Source organism: Solanum lycopersicum, chromosome 2 (assembly GCF_036512215.1).
Source record: "Solanum lycopersicum chromosome 2, SLM_r2.1".
NCBI classification, from domain to species: domain Eukaryota; kingdom Viridiplantae; phylum Streptophyta; class Magnoliopsida; order Solanales; family Solanaceae; genus Solanum; species Solanum lycopersicum.
Window position 1 is genome coordinate 66895397 of NC_090801.1, and position 18245 is coordinate 66913641.

Sequence of the window (18245 nt, forward strand, 5' to 3'; positions counted from 1 at the left end):
TTCATCCATGGAGTAAATTTACGACAAAAAGTATAACGAAATGAATATATTTGAATTGAAAATATAACATGAGATGGTATTCTCAAGTTATTCCTTTTCCGTTGTGAAAACGACTCAAATGGTCCCTATTTGTATTAATAATTTCTTAAACCTTCTCATCTGTCACCTCCTAAATAATTTAATCAGATATTTCTTTGAGACTATTATAAGTAACACACATGTGCTAATTGATTATATTACTGTTTTCTTTTGTCTTAAATGTTCTCTGCATGTTGAATACTATTACGTTTAAATTAATGATTTATTTAATATAGAAGATACTGTCTATATTTCGAGCATGAACGAAACTATCAACCTTGTCTACATCTTATAATTGCGTTTAAATCAATAACTTATTTAATATAGAAATAATTTATTTAAAGTTGAGTAAACTATATTTTCTTGCAAACTTGAAATTCTAATTTCATTTTTCTTTTTCTAAAAATAGGTCAACCTTCAAAATAAAATTTGCAAAACAAAAAAGAGGTCCTACCGGGAGTCGAACCCAGGTCGCTGGATTCAAAGTCCAGAGTGCTAACCACTACACCATAGAACCCTATTTGCTTACTTATTTCATTTTAACATTTTTTAAATGATTCTCAAAACCACGTGTTGGGGTTTGGGGAGACCGAATCACGAGGATCTCGCAGTTAATAATAAGGCACACATTTCTAGTGACCCTCACCTCTTCTCTTCGTCTCCAAAGTCCACTCTCTGATCACTCATCAGCTCCCGGAGATTAACGAAATCGGAAAACCAATCCAACTATTTTTTTTGATTTCCGATAGAAAAAAATGTCTCAGAGCCTTAATCCGAATCCAACTTACGACGTGATAATCTTAGGGGCTTCTGGTTTTACTGGGAAGTACGTCATTAGAGAAGCTCTCAAATTCCTCAATGTTCCCTCTTCCCCCTTGAAGAACTTAGCCATTGCTGGCCGTAACAATTCTAAGCTTTCCCAGGCTCTTCAATGGGCTTCCCGTCGAAACCCACCACCCGAAATTCCCATTCTCACTGCCGATACCACTGACCCATCTTCCCTCCGTGAACTTGCTTCACAGACTAAGATCATTCTTAACTGTGTCGGACCGTTTCGGATTTATGGTGAGCCTGTTGTTGAGGCCTGTGCTGATTCTGGATGCGATTACTTGGATATTTCTGGGGAGCCTGAGTTTATGGAGAGGATGGAGGTGAAGTATCATGATAAGGCTGTAGAAAATGGATCTTTGCTTGTTTCGGCATGTGGGTTTGATTCTATTCCTGCTGAATTGGGGTTGATGTTCAATTCGAGACAGTGGCTGCCGCCGGCTGTTCCTAACAGTGTTGAGGCCTACCTTAGTCTAGAATCGGATAAGAGAATTGTTGGAAACTTGGGGACGTATGAGTCAGCGGTGCTTGGTGTGGCTAATGTGGACAAATTACAGGAGCTGCGACGGAGCAGACCAAAGAGCCCTCGTCCTGTGGTAAGGCTTCATTTCATGTTGATACTGATGATCTTGGTCTCAATTCCATTACCCAACCATCCAATGTGAAGAGGTTTATAGTTCTGGTAATCCAGTTACACCTCGCAGGCACTCTCTGTTTTGCCACCCTTAAATTGCCGTCGTGGTAACATCTTAGTTTACTTAATGATAAGGAACTCCCAACAGAAGAATTGTTGTTCTACGACGTAGCATAACTCATATACTCATTTCAATCCATTGTGCATTAAAACATCATATTTCTTAATGAATTTGGATTGAATTGGATATAGCCAAAGACTATCAGAAACTTCTTTGAAAGCCATTAGACAGCTCATTTAGGATAAATTGACAAATATAACTCGACCCTCTCCTTCGTGTGCAGCCAAATGTTGAGGTTATGTAAACTTTAGGGGGGACTACGAGACACGCAAGCTGACCCATACAACATGGTTATCAACATAATATTAAAGCCTTACACAAATCATGGGAAAAAAAATATAACTTAATATTTCTGTTACTTGTAAATTTGTATCTGGCTTCTCTAGTTGAGGAGAAAATTTTGCATAAATTCAAATGGTCTACTACATAGCGATATCAGAAGAAATTGAAGTTGATAAAGTGGGAGTGTGCTTCTCAAGCAATATATTCTCCTCTGATTGAATAAGTTCTTGTGTCATGGGATATGGATAAATATATTCTGAACCAATTTGTGAGTGATATTAAAATGTGATTATATTAAAATGTGATTACTGCTGTGAGAACCTCCAGTTTTATGGTTCACCCTTTTCTTCCTCTATGAAGGCATTCACATATAAATATGTACACTCAGTTTCATGAATCCACCAGTCTACTTGCTACGGCCAACAACTATTTGATGCAGTCTGGTCCTGTGGTGTGTTAATTATGTGGCAGGGAATGATGCTAAATGAGAAGTGATTTTGTCTTTGAAAAGATTGCATCAGTATTGAGAAAGAGTAATTGATTTTTTTTGTTCTCTTGTTTCACTGGAAGAATACTGTAGGTTAAGAAGCAATTAATCGTTACAACTTAGAAATCAATTAATCAGTATGTCTTTGAAGGTGTAAACTGCAATCAAAGTTCATCATTTTAAGGTTGTTTTCCAGAATGTCGCCATCATTATAAAAAAGTATTTTACATGTGGAACTTTGAGAACCAGTTAACTCTTTCCCTAAAATGTGTGTCCTAGTCAATATGTGATGATGCTGATGAGTATATTGTAGAAATTCATAACCTTATGATGGATAAATCGAATCGGTGGATGACAGGGATCAACGCTTTTATTACATGCATACTTTTAATAGAGATTCGTTGTTAGAGATGTGCTAATTTGATACCTGCGACATTTGCTAGATTACTCATTGCACAAAGCCATACTATGTACCATGCTGCTGTGGTACAGTAATTTTCAGTGTTTCCTCTGTAAAATTACACATTATATCTGTGTAACATATTCACTCACTCTCTAATATTTTCCTGTTTGTTTTAGATTCCTGGTCCTCGTCCTCCTAAAGGTCCTTTGATGGACCACCTAAAGGAAGTTGGTGTTTGGGCCGTAAAGTTACCATCAGCAGATGCAATTGTGGTCCGAAGAACACTTTCATGTTTGGCTGAAAATCCTCATGGTTTACCTGGTGTTAATGAAAGCAGTGAACAAGTTGAGAGGAGGGAGGCATTTTGGTCAAGCATAAAGCCAGCTCACTTTGGTGTGAAGATAGCATCAAAATCTCCATTAGGAGTTGTTCGTTTCATTATAGTCGGGCTGTTCATTGGTCTCTTTGGTAAAATTGGTTTAGGGAGGTGGCTGCTATTGAAATTCCCTTCATTGTTCAGTCTTGGATGGTTCAGGAAAAAAGGTCCAACTGAAGATGAAGTGGCAAGTGCTACTTTTAAGATGTGGTTTGTTGGACACGGGTATAGCGATGGCAGTCTTGCATCACAAGGAAACAGGAAGCCTGATACAGAGATAATTACAAGAGTAATGGGACCTGAGATTGGTTATTTAACAACTCCAATCATTCTTGTCCAGTGTGCTCTCATTTTGCTCAAGGAACGAAACAATCTTCCAAAGGGAGGTGTTTTCCCACCTGGGATTGTGTTTGGCCCAACCGACCTCCAAGACAGGCTTCAACACAATGGGATATCTTTTGACGTTATTTCAAAGAAAACAATCTAACTAAATGGAAGTGTTCCCTTCTATTCACAGAGGAAATTTTGATTTTCTTCTGAAGGGAGAAAGATACTAGTTACTTATGCTTTCATTGTACGTTTTTCTGAATGTTTATATGCTTGTTTAATAACTTAAGGTGCTTCCTCAACATTTTTCTTTCCGTATTTAGATTACTGGATAAGCTCTACTTTGTTTAACAATTTGTTAGGTCTGTTAACTCCTGTGGATCTCTGATATCAGGAGCTTCCACTTTACACCTATAACCTTGCTATAATTTAGTGCATTTGATTCTTATTGTGCTTGAACTTCTTCGTGTGTTGTTGGCCTGCAATGTTTTGACTTTAACAGCATACTGCATACATACAGATTGCAGTTACAATTATTTTTACAAGCAAAGGATCAAGAGAAATGGTGTAGATACATCATTTTTGTTCTGCTGTTAATGTTTCGATGAATTTCCTCAGCCTCTTCTCTGAGCTCCCTCCGATTGCCTTAGCCTTCCAAGCTTGTTCCCTCACTTTCATAGCATTTACCTTCATATTAACATCTCCCATTAAGTTTTTCACCATCTCTGCAATCTCCCCACCATTCACTAGATTTTCCTCACCCCAACCCCATTCTTCTACCCACCTCCCCAATCCTGCCTTCTCTACAACTTCTGCATTCAACTTTTGATCACCATGCTGTGGCCATGCCATCATTGGCACTCCTGACCAAGCTGCATTCATCACTGAATCCCATTCGCACTGGTTCACGAAAAGTCCAATGGCTGGATGGTCCATAATAGCTGCCTCATAGTCCCCTGGTTTCATTATTTTCCCTTTCTTTTCCATCTCTACCAGGACTGTGTTCCCAAACAACTCTAGAAGCTCTTCTTTTAGCACCCATAGAAACTTATGTCCGCATATCTCTAGTCCTTTTCCTATTTCTCTTAGTTGTTGTGCAGAAATCGGCTCTCTAGTTCCAAAGTTAACATATACAACTGATTCAGCAGGTTGTTCATCTAACCATGAACACTGATTGTCTTCTCCTAGATTGTAATTTCCCACAGGACCAACAGGAAAAACAAGTGGAAGAGAACTGATTACTCTTCCATCATCGAGGGAAGCAATTGTTTCTGGTTCAAGCCAGTCAAAGGTGTTCAGAAAGACGCCGGTCACTTGAGGAAGAGCTCGAGCATTTGGCAGCAAGTAGTCTTTCAATACATAGTTTGATGGTGAATCGTCCAACCATGCACGAGGGATGCTTGATTTTGGAACTGATCCTATGCCTGGAATCTCAAGATTGCCCGAACAGTACTTAAATGCATCAGGATCTTCAGATAACAGTAGAGGAAGGTAGGCTACAGTAGAGTAAAATTTAGCTGATGTAGTGGAGATATTGTAAAGAGGAATGTTGAGATTATTAGCTATTTGTGAAAGACTAGATGCAAGAATAAAGTCTGAGACAATAGCAGAAACTGGTTCATCTAAAGAAGACACCAGAGGGTCGAGCTGGTGAAGCGAGTTACTAATAGCATCAATTTGCATGATGAATGGATCATTGATTGAAGAAGTAGAGGTATTCAAAGGAAGGATTTGAAAATCTATTCGATTGATCTGTGGGTGATTGGCGAAAAAGTTGTTGATCAAGATGGACTTTGTGGTAGATATATCAAGTAGCATAGTGATGAAGGTGATTCTACATCTGTGTGAAGCTAACATGGAAGCTAATCGAAAAAATGGAACCATTTGTCCCACTCCCAGACCACTTGGGAGAAATAATATGTGAACTGGCTTTGCATAGTTGACAATAGAATCAGACATCTCCATGGCTGAATTGAAGAATGATTTCTGCTGATTACTTAGATGCTTTTTTTAAAAGATTGAGAGTAGGTATTTGATCGCTTTCATATGCTTGTTTGCTAGTTTTGAGGAACAGTAAAGGAATCAACTTTGGCATCTGAAACTTGTAGTATATAATATTATACATGGTGATTGGCATTATGCGCAGCCAAAATTTACAACTGTTTAGCTTCAAATTAACTGGAAAAAAAATTGTATAACCCAAACACCTTGTTTGATATTACAAAATCATTTCATAATTTCTTTGAGCTTTTCTTAAAGTTGATTTTACGAACTTCAAATCAATTTGTAGCTACTTAGTTAATCATCTATTAATTATTTTTTTCACAACAAAATTTCAAATTTGAATATCAACAATAAAGTTTAACTTTCTTCTTGAACTCCTCATAATTTGAGAATAAATAATTTCTAACCATAATGATGGAGTCCGAAATTTCACTCTATTTTTCCATTTTTTATTTTTTATTAAAACTTTGAAAAATTTTATTTTGTGAAAGATATAAATATTATATGACAGACAGTACTTATATTACATCCTTTCAACTTTTGCCACGTGGAATTTGGATCCCACTGCTTAAAGCTACGTTTCTTTCTCTTTCTCCTTCTTCTCTCTTTTCTTTTTTCATTTCTTCATAAAATTTTACTTATTTTCCTTCAACGAACTTGGATACTTAATATTTTTTAATGATTTGATTTTTCAAATGTTAAAATTAAGTCAAATTAATTAAGTCGGTTTTTTATTACTTTATTTTTTTATATTTCTTTTTTGCTATTTATTTTTTGTGGACTTCTCGAAAATATATAATAATATAAAAATATGATAAGGTATATATAGGATTCTCCGGAAAAAAATTATGTATAATCGAAGAATTTTTAATCATTATTAGGAAATATGATAAATTATTTTCAACGATTTTACTATTTTCTTACAAAAATTAAAGATTTAATGTTGATATATTAAAAATGTCTTGTCAATATTTAATAATATACGAGTTATTTTGAAACATGAAAAGACACTTTCAGCATTATCAAAATAAAATACAAATTAATTACGACGTAAATGTGAAAAAAATAATTACTATAAGAGAAACACGTGAATACTAACAAAAGAGAAAAAAAATTATAATAAGTTTTTTAATTTAAAGAAAGTTATACATATAAACAAAATAATTACAAACCATTTATTAATAAAATAATAAAATGAAAAAGGTATCCTAATAAATCAACGTATGAACTAAATAATCAAACACATAAACTATTTCTTATTCAAAAATTACTTAATTACACTATATTCAATTTCTTTAATCTTACTAAAAAAAAAAACTATTTTCCTTAAATCAATAATATAAAAATAAAATAGTTAAACATTATTTTTTTAAAATATGTAAACCTACAAAGAGTTGGGAATCAAAATAAGCCACAAAAATATAAAAGTAACTAAAATAAGCCACTATTTTAGTGAGTAACTAAAATAAGCTTAGTGGAAGAAAAAGTTCCACTATATCTAATTTTCTAAACGTTTTCCGTTACTGTCATAACATTTATTTTTAATATATAACGGAACTTTTTCTTCCACTTTATAAAGTGAAACTTTTTATTCCACTTTATAAAGTGAAAGAAAATCTTCCACTTTATAAAAAGTTACCTTTTCATCTTCAGCTTCACCTTCTTTCCTTTTTCTTTTCGTGGCTTCCAAAAAAAAAATTCACTTTGAAGATGGTCATCTGCATAAAAAACTCACTTAAATAAATAAGTGTTAGACATAACGATAATCATTTGCATCAAAAGTAGGCGAGACATGAAAATTTGAGGATGTCCCAACATTTTCCGTCATTTCAAAGTGTAAGGACTAATCAAAATAATTATTTAGTCCATAACTTGGAGCAATATCCCTATTTTGCTGAGGTAAACCGCTACAAAATATATAATAATAAGAATAATAAATAATATAAATTAATAAATAATTGACTAAATCAACAAACAATAATTGAAATATAATAATTGAGCATTAACGATTGATAGTTTTGTTTAAATCAAATCATATCGGCCGGTAAGAGTATTTTGATAATGAGTCATTTTAGGAAAATCAGTAAATTGAGTTATCGGGAATCCATCAATGCTATTATGATTTTCTAATTAGGGATGAACATCGACTGATAAAGGAGAACGTTGTTGACTAATCTTAGGCTCCTTCCTAACATAGATTCCAAGTATTGTTGACTTGATTTGATCTATATAGTAATTTGGAACCCTTGAAAAATCGGTCAACGATTCGTCATTATATATAATTCACTCTCCAAAATTTACTTGTCCTTGTGATAAAAATGAAGTAGGGTATTTTCCGGCTATAATCAAATTATAATCGTACTGTTTATACCCATTCATTTATAAATTGATGAAATAAATTTATGATATCGGACATTTATTGGATATTTTGCATTGTGTTTGTGAGGACAATTATAATAAATGGTATTTCCGTCATGTATAATTTCGTCATCCCAATAAATTGAAACTTTAACTTTAGGTGTAGAAGATATTTTTTTTAGATTGAAATGAACAAATATAGAAGATTTATGTTGTAGGTGCTATCGACTATGTATAAACGTCCTTAAATAGATTTTTCAGAATAAAATAATAAAAATATATAATGAAATATTATTTTCCGCTTTAATGACATATCAAATCAATATAATTTATATGACAACACTGAAAAAACTTCTTCAAGACGTGAAAAATATTCTTCTTATAAAGTGTAATAAAAAGTTACACTTTATAAAGTGGAATAAAAAGTTTCACTTTATAAAATGGAATAAAAAGTTCCATTTTATAAAGTGAAAGTTCCATTTTATAAAGTGGAAGAAAAAACTCCACTTTATAACGTGTAATAAAAAGTTCCGTTATATATTAAAAATAAACGTTATGAAACTAACGGAAAACGTTTAAATTATTGGATATAGTAAAACTTTTTCTTTCACTAAGCTTATTTTAGTTACTTACTAAAATAGTGACTTATTTTGATTACTTTTATATTTTTGTGGTTTATTTTGATTTCCAACTCACCTACAAATGAGGAAAAGAATATAGAGAAATTAAAGATCCTACATTGTACACTTGTCAGCCAAAAAATCCTCATATAACTAATAAAAGGTGAGCCTCTCACAAAATAAAATTTTACGTAAAACTGTACTCATTCAACTGTAAAGTCAAAATCATATATTAATAGATGGCCAGCGGACGCCTGGTTTCTAAAGTTAGAATTTAGAATTTATGTGCAATAAATTTTAAGATAAGATAGTTATTGATTGTGATAAAGAATTTATACTCTCTTTATTTAATAATGAGGATATACTAATAATATTTATTTATTTTGTGAAATTAATGAGTAATTTTATATTTAATTTTTAATTTATTTTTATCATTAATTATAATTAATTTTTTTATTATGTTTTTCAAAATATCATATTTATTATATTTAGAAGATGATATATTAAAATTATCCTAGTTTTTCATTTAAGGAAATAACTAAACAGGAAATACATAATTTTTTGGCATAATACATAAATGTACCATTTAACTTGAAGTTAAATTACATTTATGTCCTTTAACTTTGGATATGCATAAATGTACACTTGAATTTGTATAAAATTGAACAAATAGACACACATGTCACATATGTCATCCTATATGTCCTTTTTTTTCCTACGTGTATTGTTTCATGTAGGATTCATATGTTTATTTATTTAAAAGTTGGATAGTTAAAGTATCTGTTTGTACATTATGAAAGTTAAAGGTCAAAGTTAAAATTTAAAACCAAATTTAAAATTTAATATATGTTTTAGGGATAATGTCCAAGTACCCTCTCAGCCTATACCCGAAATCTCACAGACACACTTATACTATACTAAGGTCCTATTACTCCCTGAACTTATTTTATTAATAGTTTTTTTACCCTTTTTCGACTTACGTGACACTATCTTGTGGGCTCAATGATTGTTGATTTTTTTTTAAACTAGTGTCACGTAGGCTAAAAAGGGGTAGATAATTACTTATAAAATAAGTTCAAAGGGTGATACGACTTTAGTATAGTATAAGTGTGTTTCTGGGATTTCGGGCATAGGTCGAGAGGTACTTGTGCATTATCCCTATGTTTTATGCCAAATTTCTTTTATACATTTGGCAGTCCCGATGACAAAGCTGGTCTATGCAAGCTGTAATAGGTGAAAATAGGGGAGCCTGCTGCTTCCAATTTTGGTTTTTTAAAATAGTAAAGAATTAAAGATAATATTTTATTGATATAATAACTCTGTAGTTATAATATAATTCTGTTTGATATGAAAATTGTAGAGTGTATTTCGCTTGTGGATATATAAATATGATAATTATATACAAATATTTATTTATTTATTTTTTATAAATCGTGAATAAATAGATAGGCTAAATATACATAAATTTTAGATATATATAACAAGAATTAAATTATATAAATTGTAAATTTAAACTATCAGAAATCGAATTATGTAAACTTTGAATTTTATACAATCAGTGGAAAAATTTCACGAAATTGTAGTCAAGGATCAAAAGTAATCGAAACTATAGTGATATTATGAAATATACTCTATATGTTTGTCATTTCACTAATTTTCTCATTTATGGTAGATAGTTAAGAAATAAATTATTTATATATGAATTAATATAATGTTTGATTGATAATTTAGAAACCACAAAATTAATACATGTACATGTTATAAGAAAATTAATTTATTATTTTATGCGGTATAAAAAATATAATAACTAATATCTGCATAAAATGACATATGAACTCATCCACAACTAATCTCAATATTATTAATACTCGCATAATTTCAATCAGCTACTAAACAACTCTGTGTAAATCCTCCCGCCTAGTTTTTTTTAAAAAAATTAGACTCACATAATCTTTTCATACATTTATTTATTCACTAATTAAACATCTCATTATTAGTATTATTTTTAAAGAAAGGGTACGTGAAGAGGCTGTATTGTGTGCTAAAGAGATGTTCGTACATGCAGAGAAATTGTTCTTATAGAGTACAATATCAAATTAAAAAAATATCATAAGATATGAATAAATCTAAATAAATAGTAAGAAAACATTCTAAATAATATTTTCCTATAAGAAAAGAAAAAGAAAAATATATATAATTTTGTAATTTTTTTAAAGTGTTCATATTGCTTAAAAAAATTTCAAAAGGTTTTTTTTAAGAAGTGAATTTAGTAAAATCATCTTTTTATTTATAATTTTTAAGCATTAAGTAAAATAAGTGATCAACAAATACAGAGAGAATATTTAATTGGTAAGAGCTCACAATTATCTAATCTCCAAAATCCCAACTAGGAAATATTTGAGTTTTTCTTATCCAAATTTGGCTATATTTATATCACACCCACTTCTCTTTTTTCCAAATACATCTGTCCTATTTTTTTTAGTAACAAATGTAAATATTATCATTATTATAATCAAATCACCTAACCCTATTGTTGCCTCTAGTTAAATGAATATGGGATGGGGTCATTTTCTTTCAGTACTAAGGGAGAATTGGCTCAAAAATGGAATGGGTCAAGACGATATTGAGCGTTAATTGACTGATTCTATATTCAATGCTAGATTTTTGTTGGATCAGAACTTTTAAGAACTTTTTGAACCTAGCGAAAAGAACTCTAAGCCTTCACGTAAATTGGGAAGTGGGAGGATTTTAATATTTAGATATTTGTAAAATTAGTGATATTAATTGACATTAAAATATTTAAGCGAGATACCTTTTTTATTAACAAAATTTTGAACGTTTTCTCAATATTTAATAATTATTTTGATTATGATTAAGATATTTATTAAATTATTTCAATATATACCTATAAAAAAATATATAGGACAAATTCGCGCGCATGACCCCTCCAGTCAAGAATAAGGGCCTTACAATCACTAGCCAATATGCTTTTCGCTTACCTTGACCCTTTAGATTTTTCAAGAAGTAGACACGGGCAGAGAAATTCCTAGCTAGATTCTTCGTCTCAGTGCTCTCTCGGCGGCCAGCTCGTCAAAGTACCAAACTACTCTACCTATTATGCACTTAAAAATATATATAAAAAAAGTGTAATGGAGATGAACGAAACCTTTTTATCCCTATTTAAAGCCCCAAGCTGAGCTTCCCAAAAAACAATCACTAAAAGAAGTGCTAAACTTTTGAAAAGGCTTGCTCTTCCTCAATTTCTCATTTACTAAGGTGCTTCTTCTTCCCTTCTCTATCTCTTATGTGTTTCGATTTATATAATATATGTTAAATTTTGAGAGTTAAACTTTTTTATTTTTATCTTGCACTTAGACTGCGCATACCAACTTTAACAATTTCGAAAAGTAATTTAAGAACATACAAATAAATCATGAATATAAATTTTCTTGTTTTACTCTTGAATCTGAACTATGTTAAATAAATTAAAATGAACTCGATTCATTTTATAGATCAAATTCATTTAGACAGTGAAATGAAATATGGTCATACTCCAATATGGCAGATAAAAATTAAGAAATATTCCATAAATTCTATGAATTGTTTGATAATGTTATTGTTTTTATGTGAAATATAAGAAAAGAATAGACAGTTAATCAACAAGATATACAACAAGTCTAGTGAATCTGTGCTCAACTTTTATACAGAACTTCTTATGTATTTCTCTCTGTCTCCAACCTGAAAGAGAGAATGAAGCATTGTCAAACATTTTTCCTTCTGGATTATAGCCAGAAAAACGACCTTCAGACTAAAAATAATGTCACATAAATTATGAAAAAAAATAATAATATATATTTGGATTTTAGGATCTATGTTTTAAAATTTAGCTAGGTGGGAAGAAGCTAATTAAGTAAATGGTATAGATCAATTATCGCCTATAATTATTATTATCATTTTGGATTAGGAGCATTATAATGTGGTGCCATAATTTAAGCATTTGCTTTAAAGTATTTTGTATAGGGAAAATTGTTAGTTGGTGCGTGTTCACATTTACAGCTAAATACAATGCCTAAGTTGGGATTAGGGTCATTATTCCCACTATAATAACTGAAGAAATTATAATAATGTATCAAGAATATCATAGATGTTTCTCTATCTCTTAATTGGAACTAGTTTATGTCTTTTCCTCTTCTTTTTATTACACTCCCAAGTGGAGTTTTGTGCCCTAATCTTGTCTAAGAACATTTTAAAACTTGCCTTCTTATGTTTAAGTATAGTATGTGACCATTTTTCCTCCCAACAAAATGACTATATGTAAAATAGATATTTTATAAATAGTTATGTAATATATAAATATCAAGTAACTATTATATAATTGTGTGTATTTGATGTATTATATAAAATTTATACCATCGCAATAGTACATCTTTCTCAACAAATACTTTGGATTGACTTTTGACTTATGACTTATAAGCGAAAAGTCACAAGTGAGGATTTCTAACTTGTGACTTTTCGATTATTTTAACTTTATCCAAACACTTCAAAATTGCTTAAAAGACTATTTTGACTTAAAAACACCTAAATAAGTTAATCTAAATAGACAGTAATAGTCAGAGTCAGGTAGTTTTCCTATGAAATCATCGAGTAGTATGCAGTTTATACGTCCTTTAATATCTTAATTTTTTGAAATTTGTTTTTTATAATTTACTTTCTTAAATCATTTCTAGACGGAAGAATAAAATAGAAAAAATATAACAAGATGTTAATTATTTGTCTTGTAAATTTGAAACGTATAAATACGTATTCCAATGGTATTCTACGTGGAAGAATTTCAGAATAATGTAACTGACAAACGGTAATCCAAATTAAATGATTTCTAAACCAAAATGGTCTATCAGAAGAAGCAGTACTGTTGTTGCAATAAAACAATTAGAGCTACAAAATAAGATCTTTCTATTAGGAGAGTCGATTGCTTTGGGAATTAAGATCTCTCGACCATTCGCGAAATAAATTTAGAAAATACTTTTTTCCAGATATCTTAATTATATGAATAAAATAACTTTTTTCTTTATTATAAAAAAGAAAAGTAAGATAAGCAGCCTATAAAATAAAATAAAATAAAGAGAACCTCTTTAGGTCTAACCGTAAGAGGTAGATGGGTAACAGATTAAAATTATGTATGTATTAGTAAAATGTGGCTTAATTATAAATAAATTTATATATTATTATTTTATATAAATTTTAGTTATTCTATCTGTTATTTTGTATATAATAATATATAGATTCCATCGTAACTTATAAATATATTTATATGAGTTTTTTTAGTCATTATATTAATTTTATACTTAAATATAATTATTTTATAGTTACCCATCAACATCACTTAAGTTATATAAAAAAAGGATATATTATGAAAAATTATTTTCTGTCAAACGATGTAACAATTATGTGATTTGGTCATTTACCTTAAATGCACTGCAAATCTGCAATACAGGAGGAGGAGCATTGATATTGAAGTTTGGCGGGAAAGAAAAGAATCACGTGAGGTGTACGTGGAATTTTTCTCTCCGTTAAAAGTAACTGACGGAATCTGGGTCATAAGTGCATCATTTTGCCAAAAGATGTGGACCATTGTTACTGCATACAAAAGAAATAGGACCATTCTGCCAAAAATATTAGACTATCCAACATATTTTACAATTTCCAATCGGGCCATCTCACAAAAGCCCAGCCCGAACCCAAGCCCAACTTACGATATGATAATTTTAGGTGCTTCAGGTTTTACAGGCAAACACGTAATTGGAGAGGCTCTCAAATTCCTTAACCTTCCTTCTTCACCATTGAAGAACTTCGCCATTGCAGGCCGTAATACTTCGAAACTTTCACAGGCTTTGCAATGGGCCTCCGGTCCAAACCCGCCACCCGAAATTCCGATCCTCACCGCCGACACCACCGACTCGGCTTCACTTCGTCACCTCGCTTCCCGGACTAAGATCATCCTCAACTGTGTCGGACCATTTCGTCTTTATGGAGAACCGGTTGTTGAGGCATGTGTTGATTCCGGGTGCGATTACTTGGATATATGTGGAGAACCGGAGTTTATGGAGAGGATGGAGGTGAAGCACCATGATAAGGCTGTGGAGAATGGATCGTTAGTTGTTTCGGCTTGTGGATTTGATTCTATTCCTGCTGAATTAGGCTGGATGTTCAATTCGAGACAGTGGATGCCGCCGGCAATATTTAGTACGGTTGAGGCCTACATTAGTCTAGAATCAGACAAGAGAATTGTTGGAAATTTGGGGACGTACGAGTCAGCGGTGCTTAGTGTGGCAAACGCAGACATATTGCAGGAATTGAGACGCTCCAGACCCAAGAAGCCTCGTCCTGAGGTAAGTTCCTATCACCTTCTCTCTATTGCTCATTACTTTCTATTTTATGGCTCTACGGTAAAATGGAAATATTTATTTTGATACTAGTATATGATTTATATACTCGTGAGTCGTGTCTATCAATGCTGTATGAAAATATAGTCAAACTTTTAACTTAGTTAGATTGGAAAGAATTCGAATATCCGACAACTACATACGAAGTGAAATCTCACTCCCACAAGTGAGAGGTTAGAGTGTATGCAGATCTAACCACTACCTTAGAGAGTTTGTTTCCGGATGACCCAGCTCAATTGCAACAATTTCAGGTTCAAAGAAGTAGAAAACAATGACAAAACATAACAACTAATAAGAGAGATAATATAAAGCCTGAAGAAAAATTACAAACAACAAGAAGATAGTGCAGTAGCCAAAACCTAGTAAACAAATGATGATAGATATTGGAAGGCTCAGTTCAATCACATATGTTAAATGCTTGCGTAACTATTTTAGCTTCACTACTTTTTTCTTTTACTGGTGAAATGTTGTATGTTAACAAGCAATTGGTCTTTAAAGCTTAGAGGTCGATTAGTCATTATGTTTTTGAAGGTGCAACTTTTAGTCAATGTCCACAGTGAATTATGTTAAAGCCATTTTCTCATTTTGTAGAATGTTTACACTTTTACAATCTTACATTTGGACTTTGAGAACTCACTGTTGACATCGATGAGTATATGGTAGGGATTCATGAATAAACCTTGTGATGGATATCATGAATGCATGTATCATAGGGACGCATAAACCGTATGGTTGATTTCTGGTGGAATGAATGAGTAAATGATGGGGATTTATCATACCAAATGATAGAGATTCATTTTTAGATAGACTCTTTACACTTGATTACCTGCAATATGTGCTAGCTTTTACATTCCTCAAAGCCATACATATGTAGCATGCAGGTGTGGGGACAAGCGGACGGACAGCATTCATGTTTTCTTGAATAACACATCGATCTGTGAAACATAGTATTTTCTTGTTTGTTTCAGATTCCTGGTACTTTTCCTAAAGGTCCATTGGTAAATCACCTAAAGAGAGTTGGGCTTTGGGCGGTAAAGTTGCCATCAGCAGATGCAACTGTGGTACGGAGAACACTTTCATGTTTGGCTGAAGATTCTCATGGTTTACCTGGTGTTAATGAAAGCACCGAACAGATTGAGAGGAGAGAGGCATATTGGTCTGCAATAAAGCCAGCTCACTTTGGTATGAAGATAGCTTCGAAATCTCTGTTAGGTGTTGTTCGTTTCATTACAGTTGGCAAGTTCATTGCTCTATTTGGTAAAAGCGATATAGGGAGGTGGCTGCTCTTGAACTTCCCTTCAGTGTTCAGTCTTGGATTTTTCAGGAAAAAAGGTCCAACTGAGGATGAAGTGGCAAGTGCTTCCTTTAAGATGTGGTTTGTCGGACAGGGTTTTAGTGATGGCAGCCTTGCTTCACAAAGAAACAGGAAACCTGATATGGAGATAATTACAAGAGTAATGGGACCTGAGATTGGTTATTCGACAACTCCAATCATTCTAGTCCAGTGTGCCCTAATGTTGCTCAAGGAACGAGGCAATCTTCCAAAAGGCGGTGTTTTCCCTCCTGGGATTGTGTTTGGCCCGACTGACCTCCAAGATAGGCTTCAAGAGAATGGAATATCTTTTGATGTTATTTCAAAGAAAATTGTCTAACGAAATCATAGTTCCCTGCTGTTAGTCGTATGAAATGGTTGTTTGACATTATATAATTAGGTCTGTCAAGTCCTGTGTATCTTGATTTCTTGCTAAAGTAGCGAAGGCAAGCCTCAATGCCTCAATCCTCCAAAATTTCAACCCTCTCCAATAGACAGATTTTGAATTTTAAGTTTGTGTTTTGGATTCTAAGAGGGGTGACATTGGCCGATTCAGATTGGAATAGATAAGAAATTAACGGGAGCTTTAACATCACATGCAAGAAATGTGACAAAATATAATATGGAAGTTAAAGAGATGTAGTTTAGATGTGCTCCTCCAAACTTCCATACCCATAGATGAAGAGGCTATCACATAACCTGAAGTAAATCGTAAAAGCTTCATGCAATATAAAAGTGGAATTGGAGACATTGAAACTGAAGATAAATTTGATTTGATTTTTCGATTCGAAAAAAACAAAAATCGAATAACAAAGTTCACTGCTGTTTTGATTTATTTTTATTTTTTTATCTTTAATTTGGTTCGGTTTTACGTCGATTAGATTTTTAGGTTTGAAATTTTTATGTTGGGTATTTGGATGTGAAAATTACTTCTTTTTGTTTTAAAGAAAAGGACCTGTGATAATTACATTGAAAAGTTACTAAACTAAACAACTTTACTTTACCTATTCCAATATTTCCCATACTCTTTTATTAAAATTCAAAAATTCCTTTTTTATACCCAATGATACTTAACTGACTTTTTACGTTGGAACTCAAAACTAGACCTTTCTCATTCCTCAAATTTTAGCCCAAATTCCCCCCCCCCCCCTAAAATTTTAGGTTAACAATTAAAAATAAATTTGAATTTCTAAAAAGTTTTATCCCTATTCATTCAGATTAGAGTCCGAAACAGGTTTATCATCTTCTGCATTATGATTTCTTTCTTTTTTTTCCCTTCCTATCTAATAAATCTGTAGTTTTTTTCCAGAATATAAAGCTTCGAAGAATTGGATTCTAAATCGTCACATGACCCTATAGTCATGAAAAATTCAAGTTCTAGCAAGAGAACTTCTGCAAAGAACAAACATGCATCAATTTCGAAAGACCCAAAAACCCCAAAGAAAAGAAGTGGAAAGGAGGCACACGATTATTCGATCAACACTGCCAACGGTATGTACATTTATACCCCTATCCATCCGAATTTTCGTATTTTTTTCTTTAGTTTGGTTATTTCTTTTTCTCATTTAAGTATCGTTTATTTTAATTTTTCATTGCACTCATGGAACACTGATTTTTGTGATACTTTTATGACTAGCACATAAATATTAACGTATCGTAGATATTTTTCACTATTACCAAAATTTTCCTTTTTTATATTAATCCGGATACTTAATATTGAAGAACGATACTTAAATATTTTGTGATAAAAAATGTTTATTTCAACTTTTCATTTAAATAATTTTTGTGTTGCACATGAATTTAATGTATCTTATATACCTTTTTAAGTATCAGTTTGATCTGTTTATATAACGACTAATCAAATTTGTGTATTTCTGTACCTGTTATGTGTTGCACATGAAAATTAATGTATCTAAAATAGATGATTAAGTTTAATATTTTGTTGTTATTTAGTATCAAAGTGCATGAACAT

The 18245-nt window shown here is 32.0% G+C and overlaps 3 protein-coding genes and 1 non-coding gene across 4 annotated transcripts; 2 read left to right on the forward strand and 2 right to left on the reverse strand.

The window, feature by feature from the left end:
• Positions 1 to 523: 523 nt before the first annotated feature.
• Positions 524 to 595, reverse strand: TRNAQ-UUG (transfer RNA glutamine (anticodon UUG)). The gene has a single exon. It is a non-coding gene; the product is annotated as a tRNA-Gln (tRNA).
• Positions 596 to 660: 65 nt separating this feature from the next.
• LOC101268241 (probable mitochondrial saccharopine dehydrogenase-like oxidoreductase At5g39410) lies at positions 661 to 3995 on the forward strand. The gene is made up of 2 exons (XM_004232141.5): positions 661 to 1502; positions 3010 to 3995. Exons 1-2 carry the CDS (start codon positions 834 to 836, stop codon positions 3694 to 3696), a joined length of 1356 nt encoding a protein of 451 aa, XP_004232189.1. The 5' UTR covers positions 661 to 833; the 3' UTR covers positions 3697 to 3995.
• Positions 3996 to 4023: 28 nt separating this feature from the next.
• LOC101265797 (UDP-glycosyltransferase 13-like) lies at positions 4024 to 5501 on the reverse strand. Its single transcript, XM_004233623.4, has one exon. It carries the CDS (start codon positions 5499 to 5501, stop codon positions 4113 to 4115), a length of 1389 nt encoding a protein of 462 aa, XP_004233671.1. The 3' UTR covers positions 4024 to 4112.
• Positions 5502 to 11598: 6097 nt separating this feature from the next.
• LOC101265506 (probable mitochondrial saccharopine dehydrogenase-like oxidoreductase At5g39410) lies at positions 11599 to 16785 on the forward strand. Its single transcript, XM_010317930.4, has 3 exons — positions 11599 to 11794; positions 14013 to 14907; positions 15930 to 16785. The coding sequence occupies exons 2-3, from the start codon at positions 14140 to 14142 to the stop codon at positions 16611 to 16613; spliced, it is 1452 nt and encodes a 483-aa protein (XP_010316232.1). The 5' UTR covers positions 11599 to 11794; positions 14013 to 14139; the 3' UTR covers positions 16614 to 16785.
• Positions 16786 to 18245: the final 1460 nt, after the last annotated feature.

Excerpts from the sequence above, each read along its gene's own strand:
- LOC101268241 (XM_004232141.5), top strand. The coding sequence starts at position 834 with ATGTCTCAGAGCCTTAATCCGAATCCAACTTACGACGTGATAATCTTA. Across the intron at positions 1,503-3,009 it reads CAAAGAGCCCTCGTCCTGTG|ATTCCTGGTCCTCGTCCTCC; the intron begins GTAAGGCTTCAT and ends TGTTTGTTTTAG.
- LOC101265506 (XM_010317930.4), top strand. The coding sequence starts at position 14,140 with ATGTGGACCATTGTTACTGCATACAAAAGAAATAGGACCATTCTGCCA. Across the intron at positions 14,908-15,929 it reads CCAAGAAGCCTCGTCCTGAG|ATTCCTGGTACTTTTCCTAA; the intron begins GTAAGTTCCTAT and ends TGTTTGTTTCAG.
- LOC101265797 (XM_004233623.4), bottom strand. The coding sequence starts at position 5,501 with ATGGAGATGTCTGATTCTATTGTCAACTATGCAAAGCCAGTTCACATA.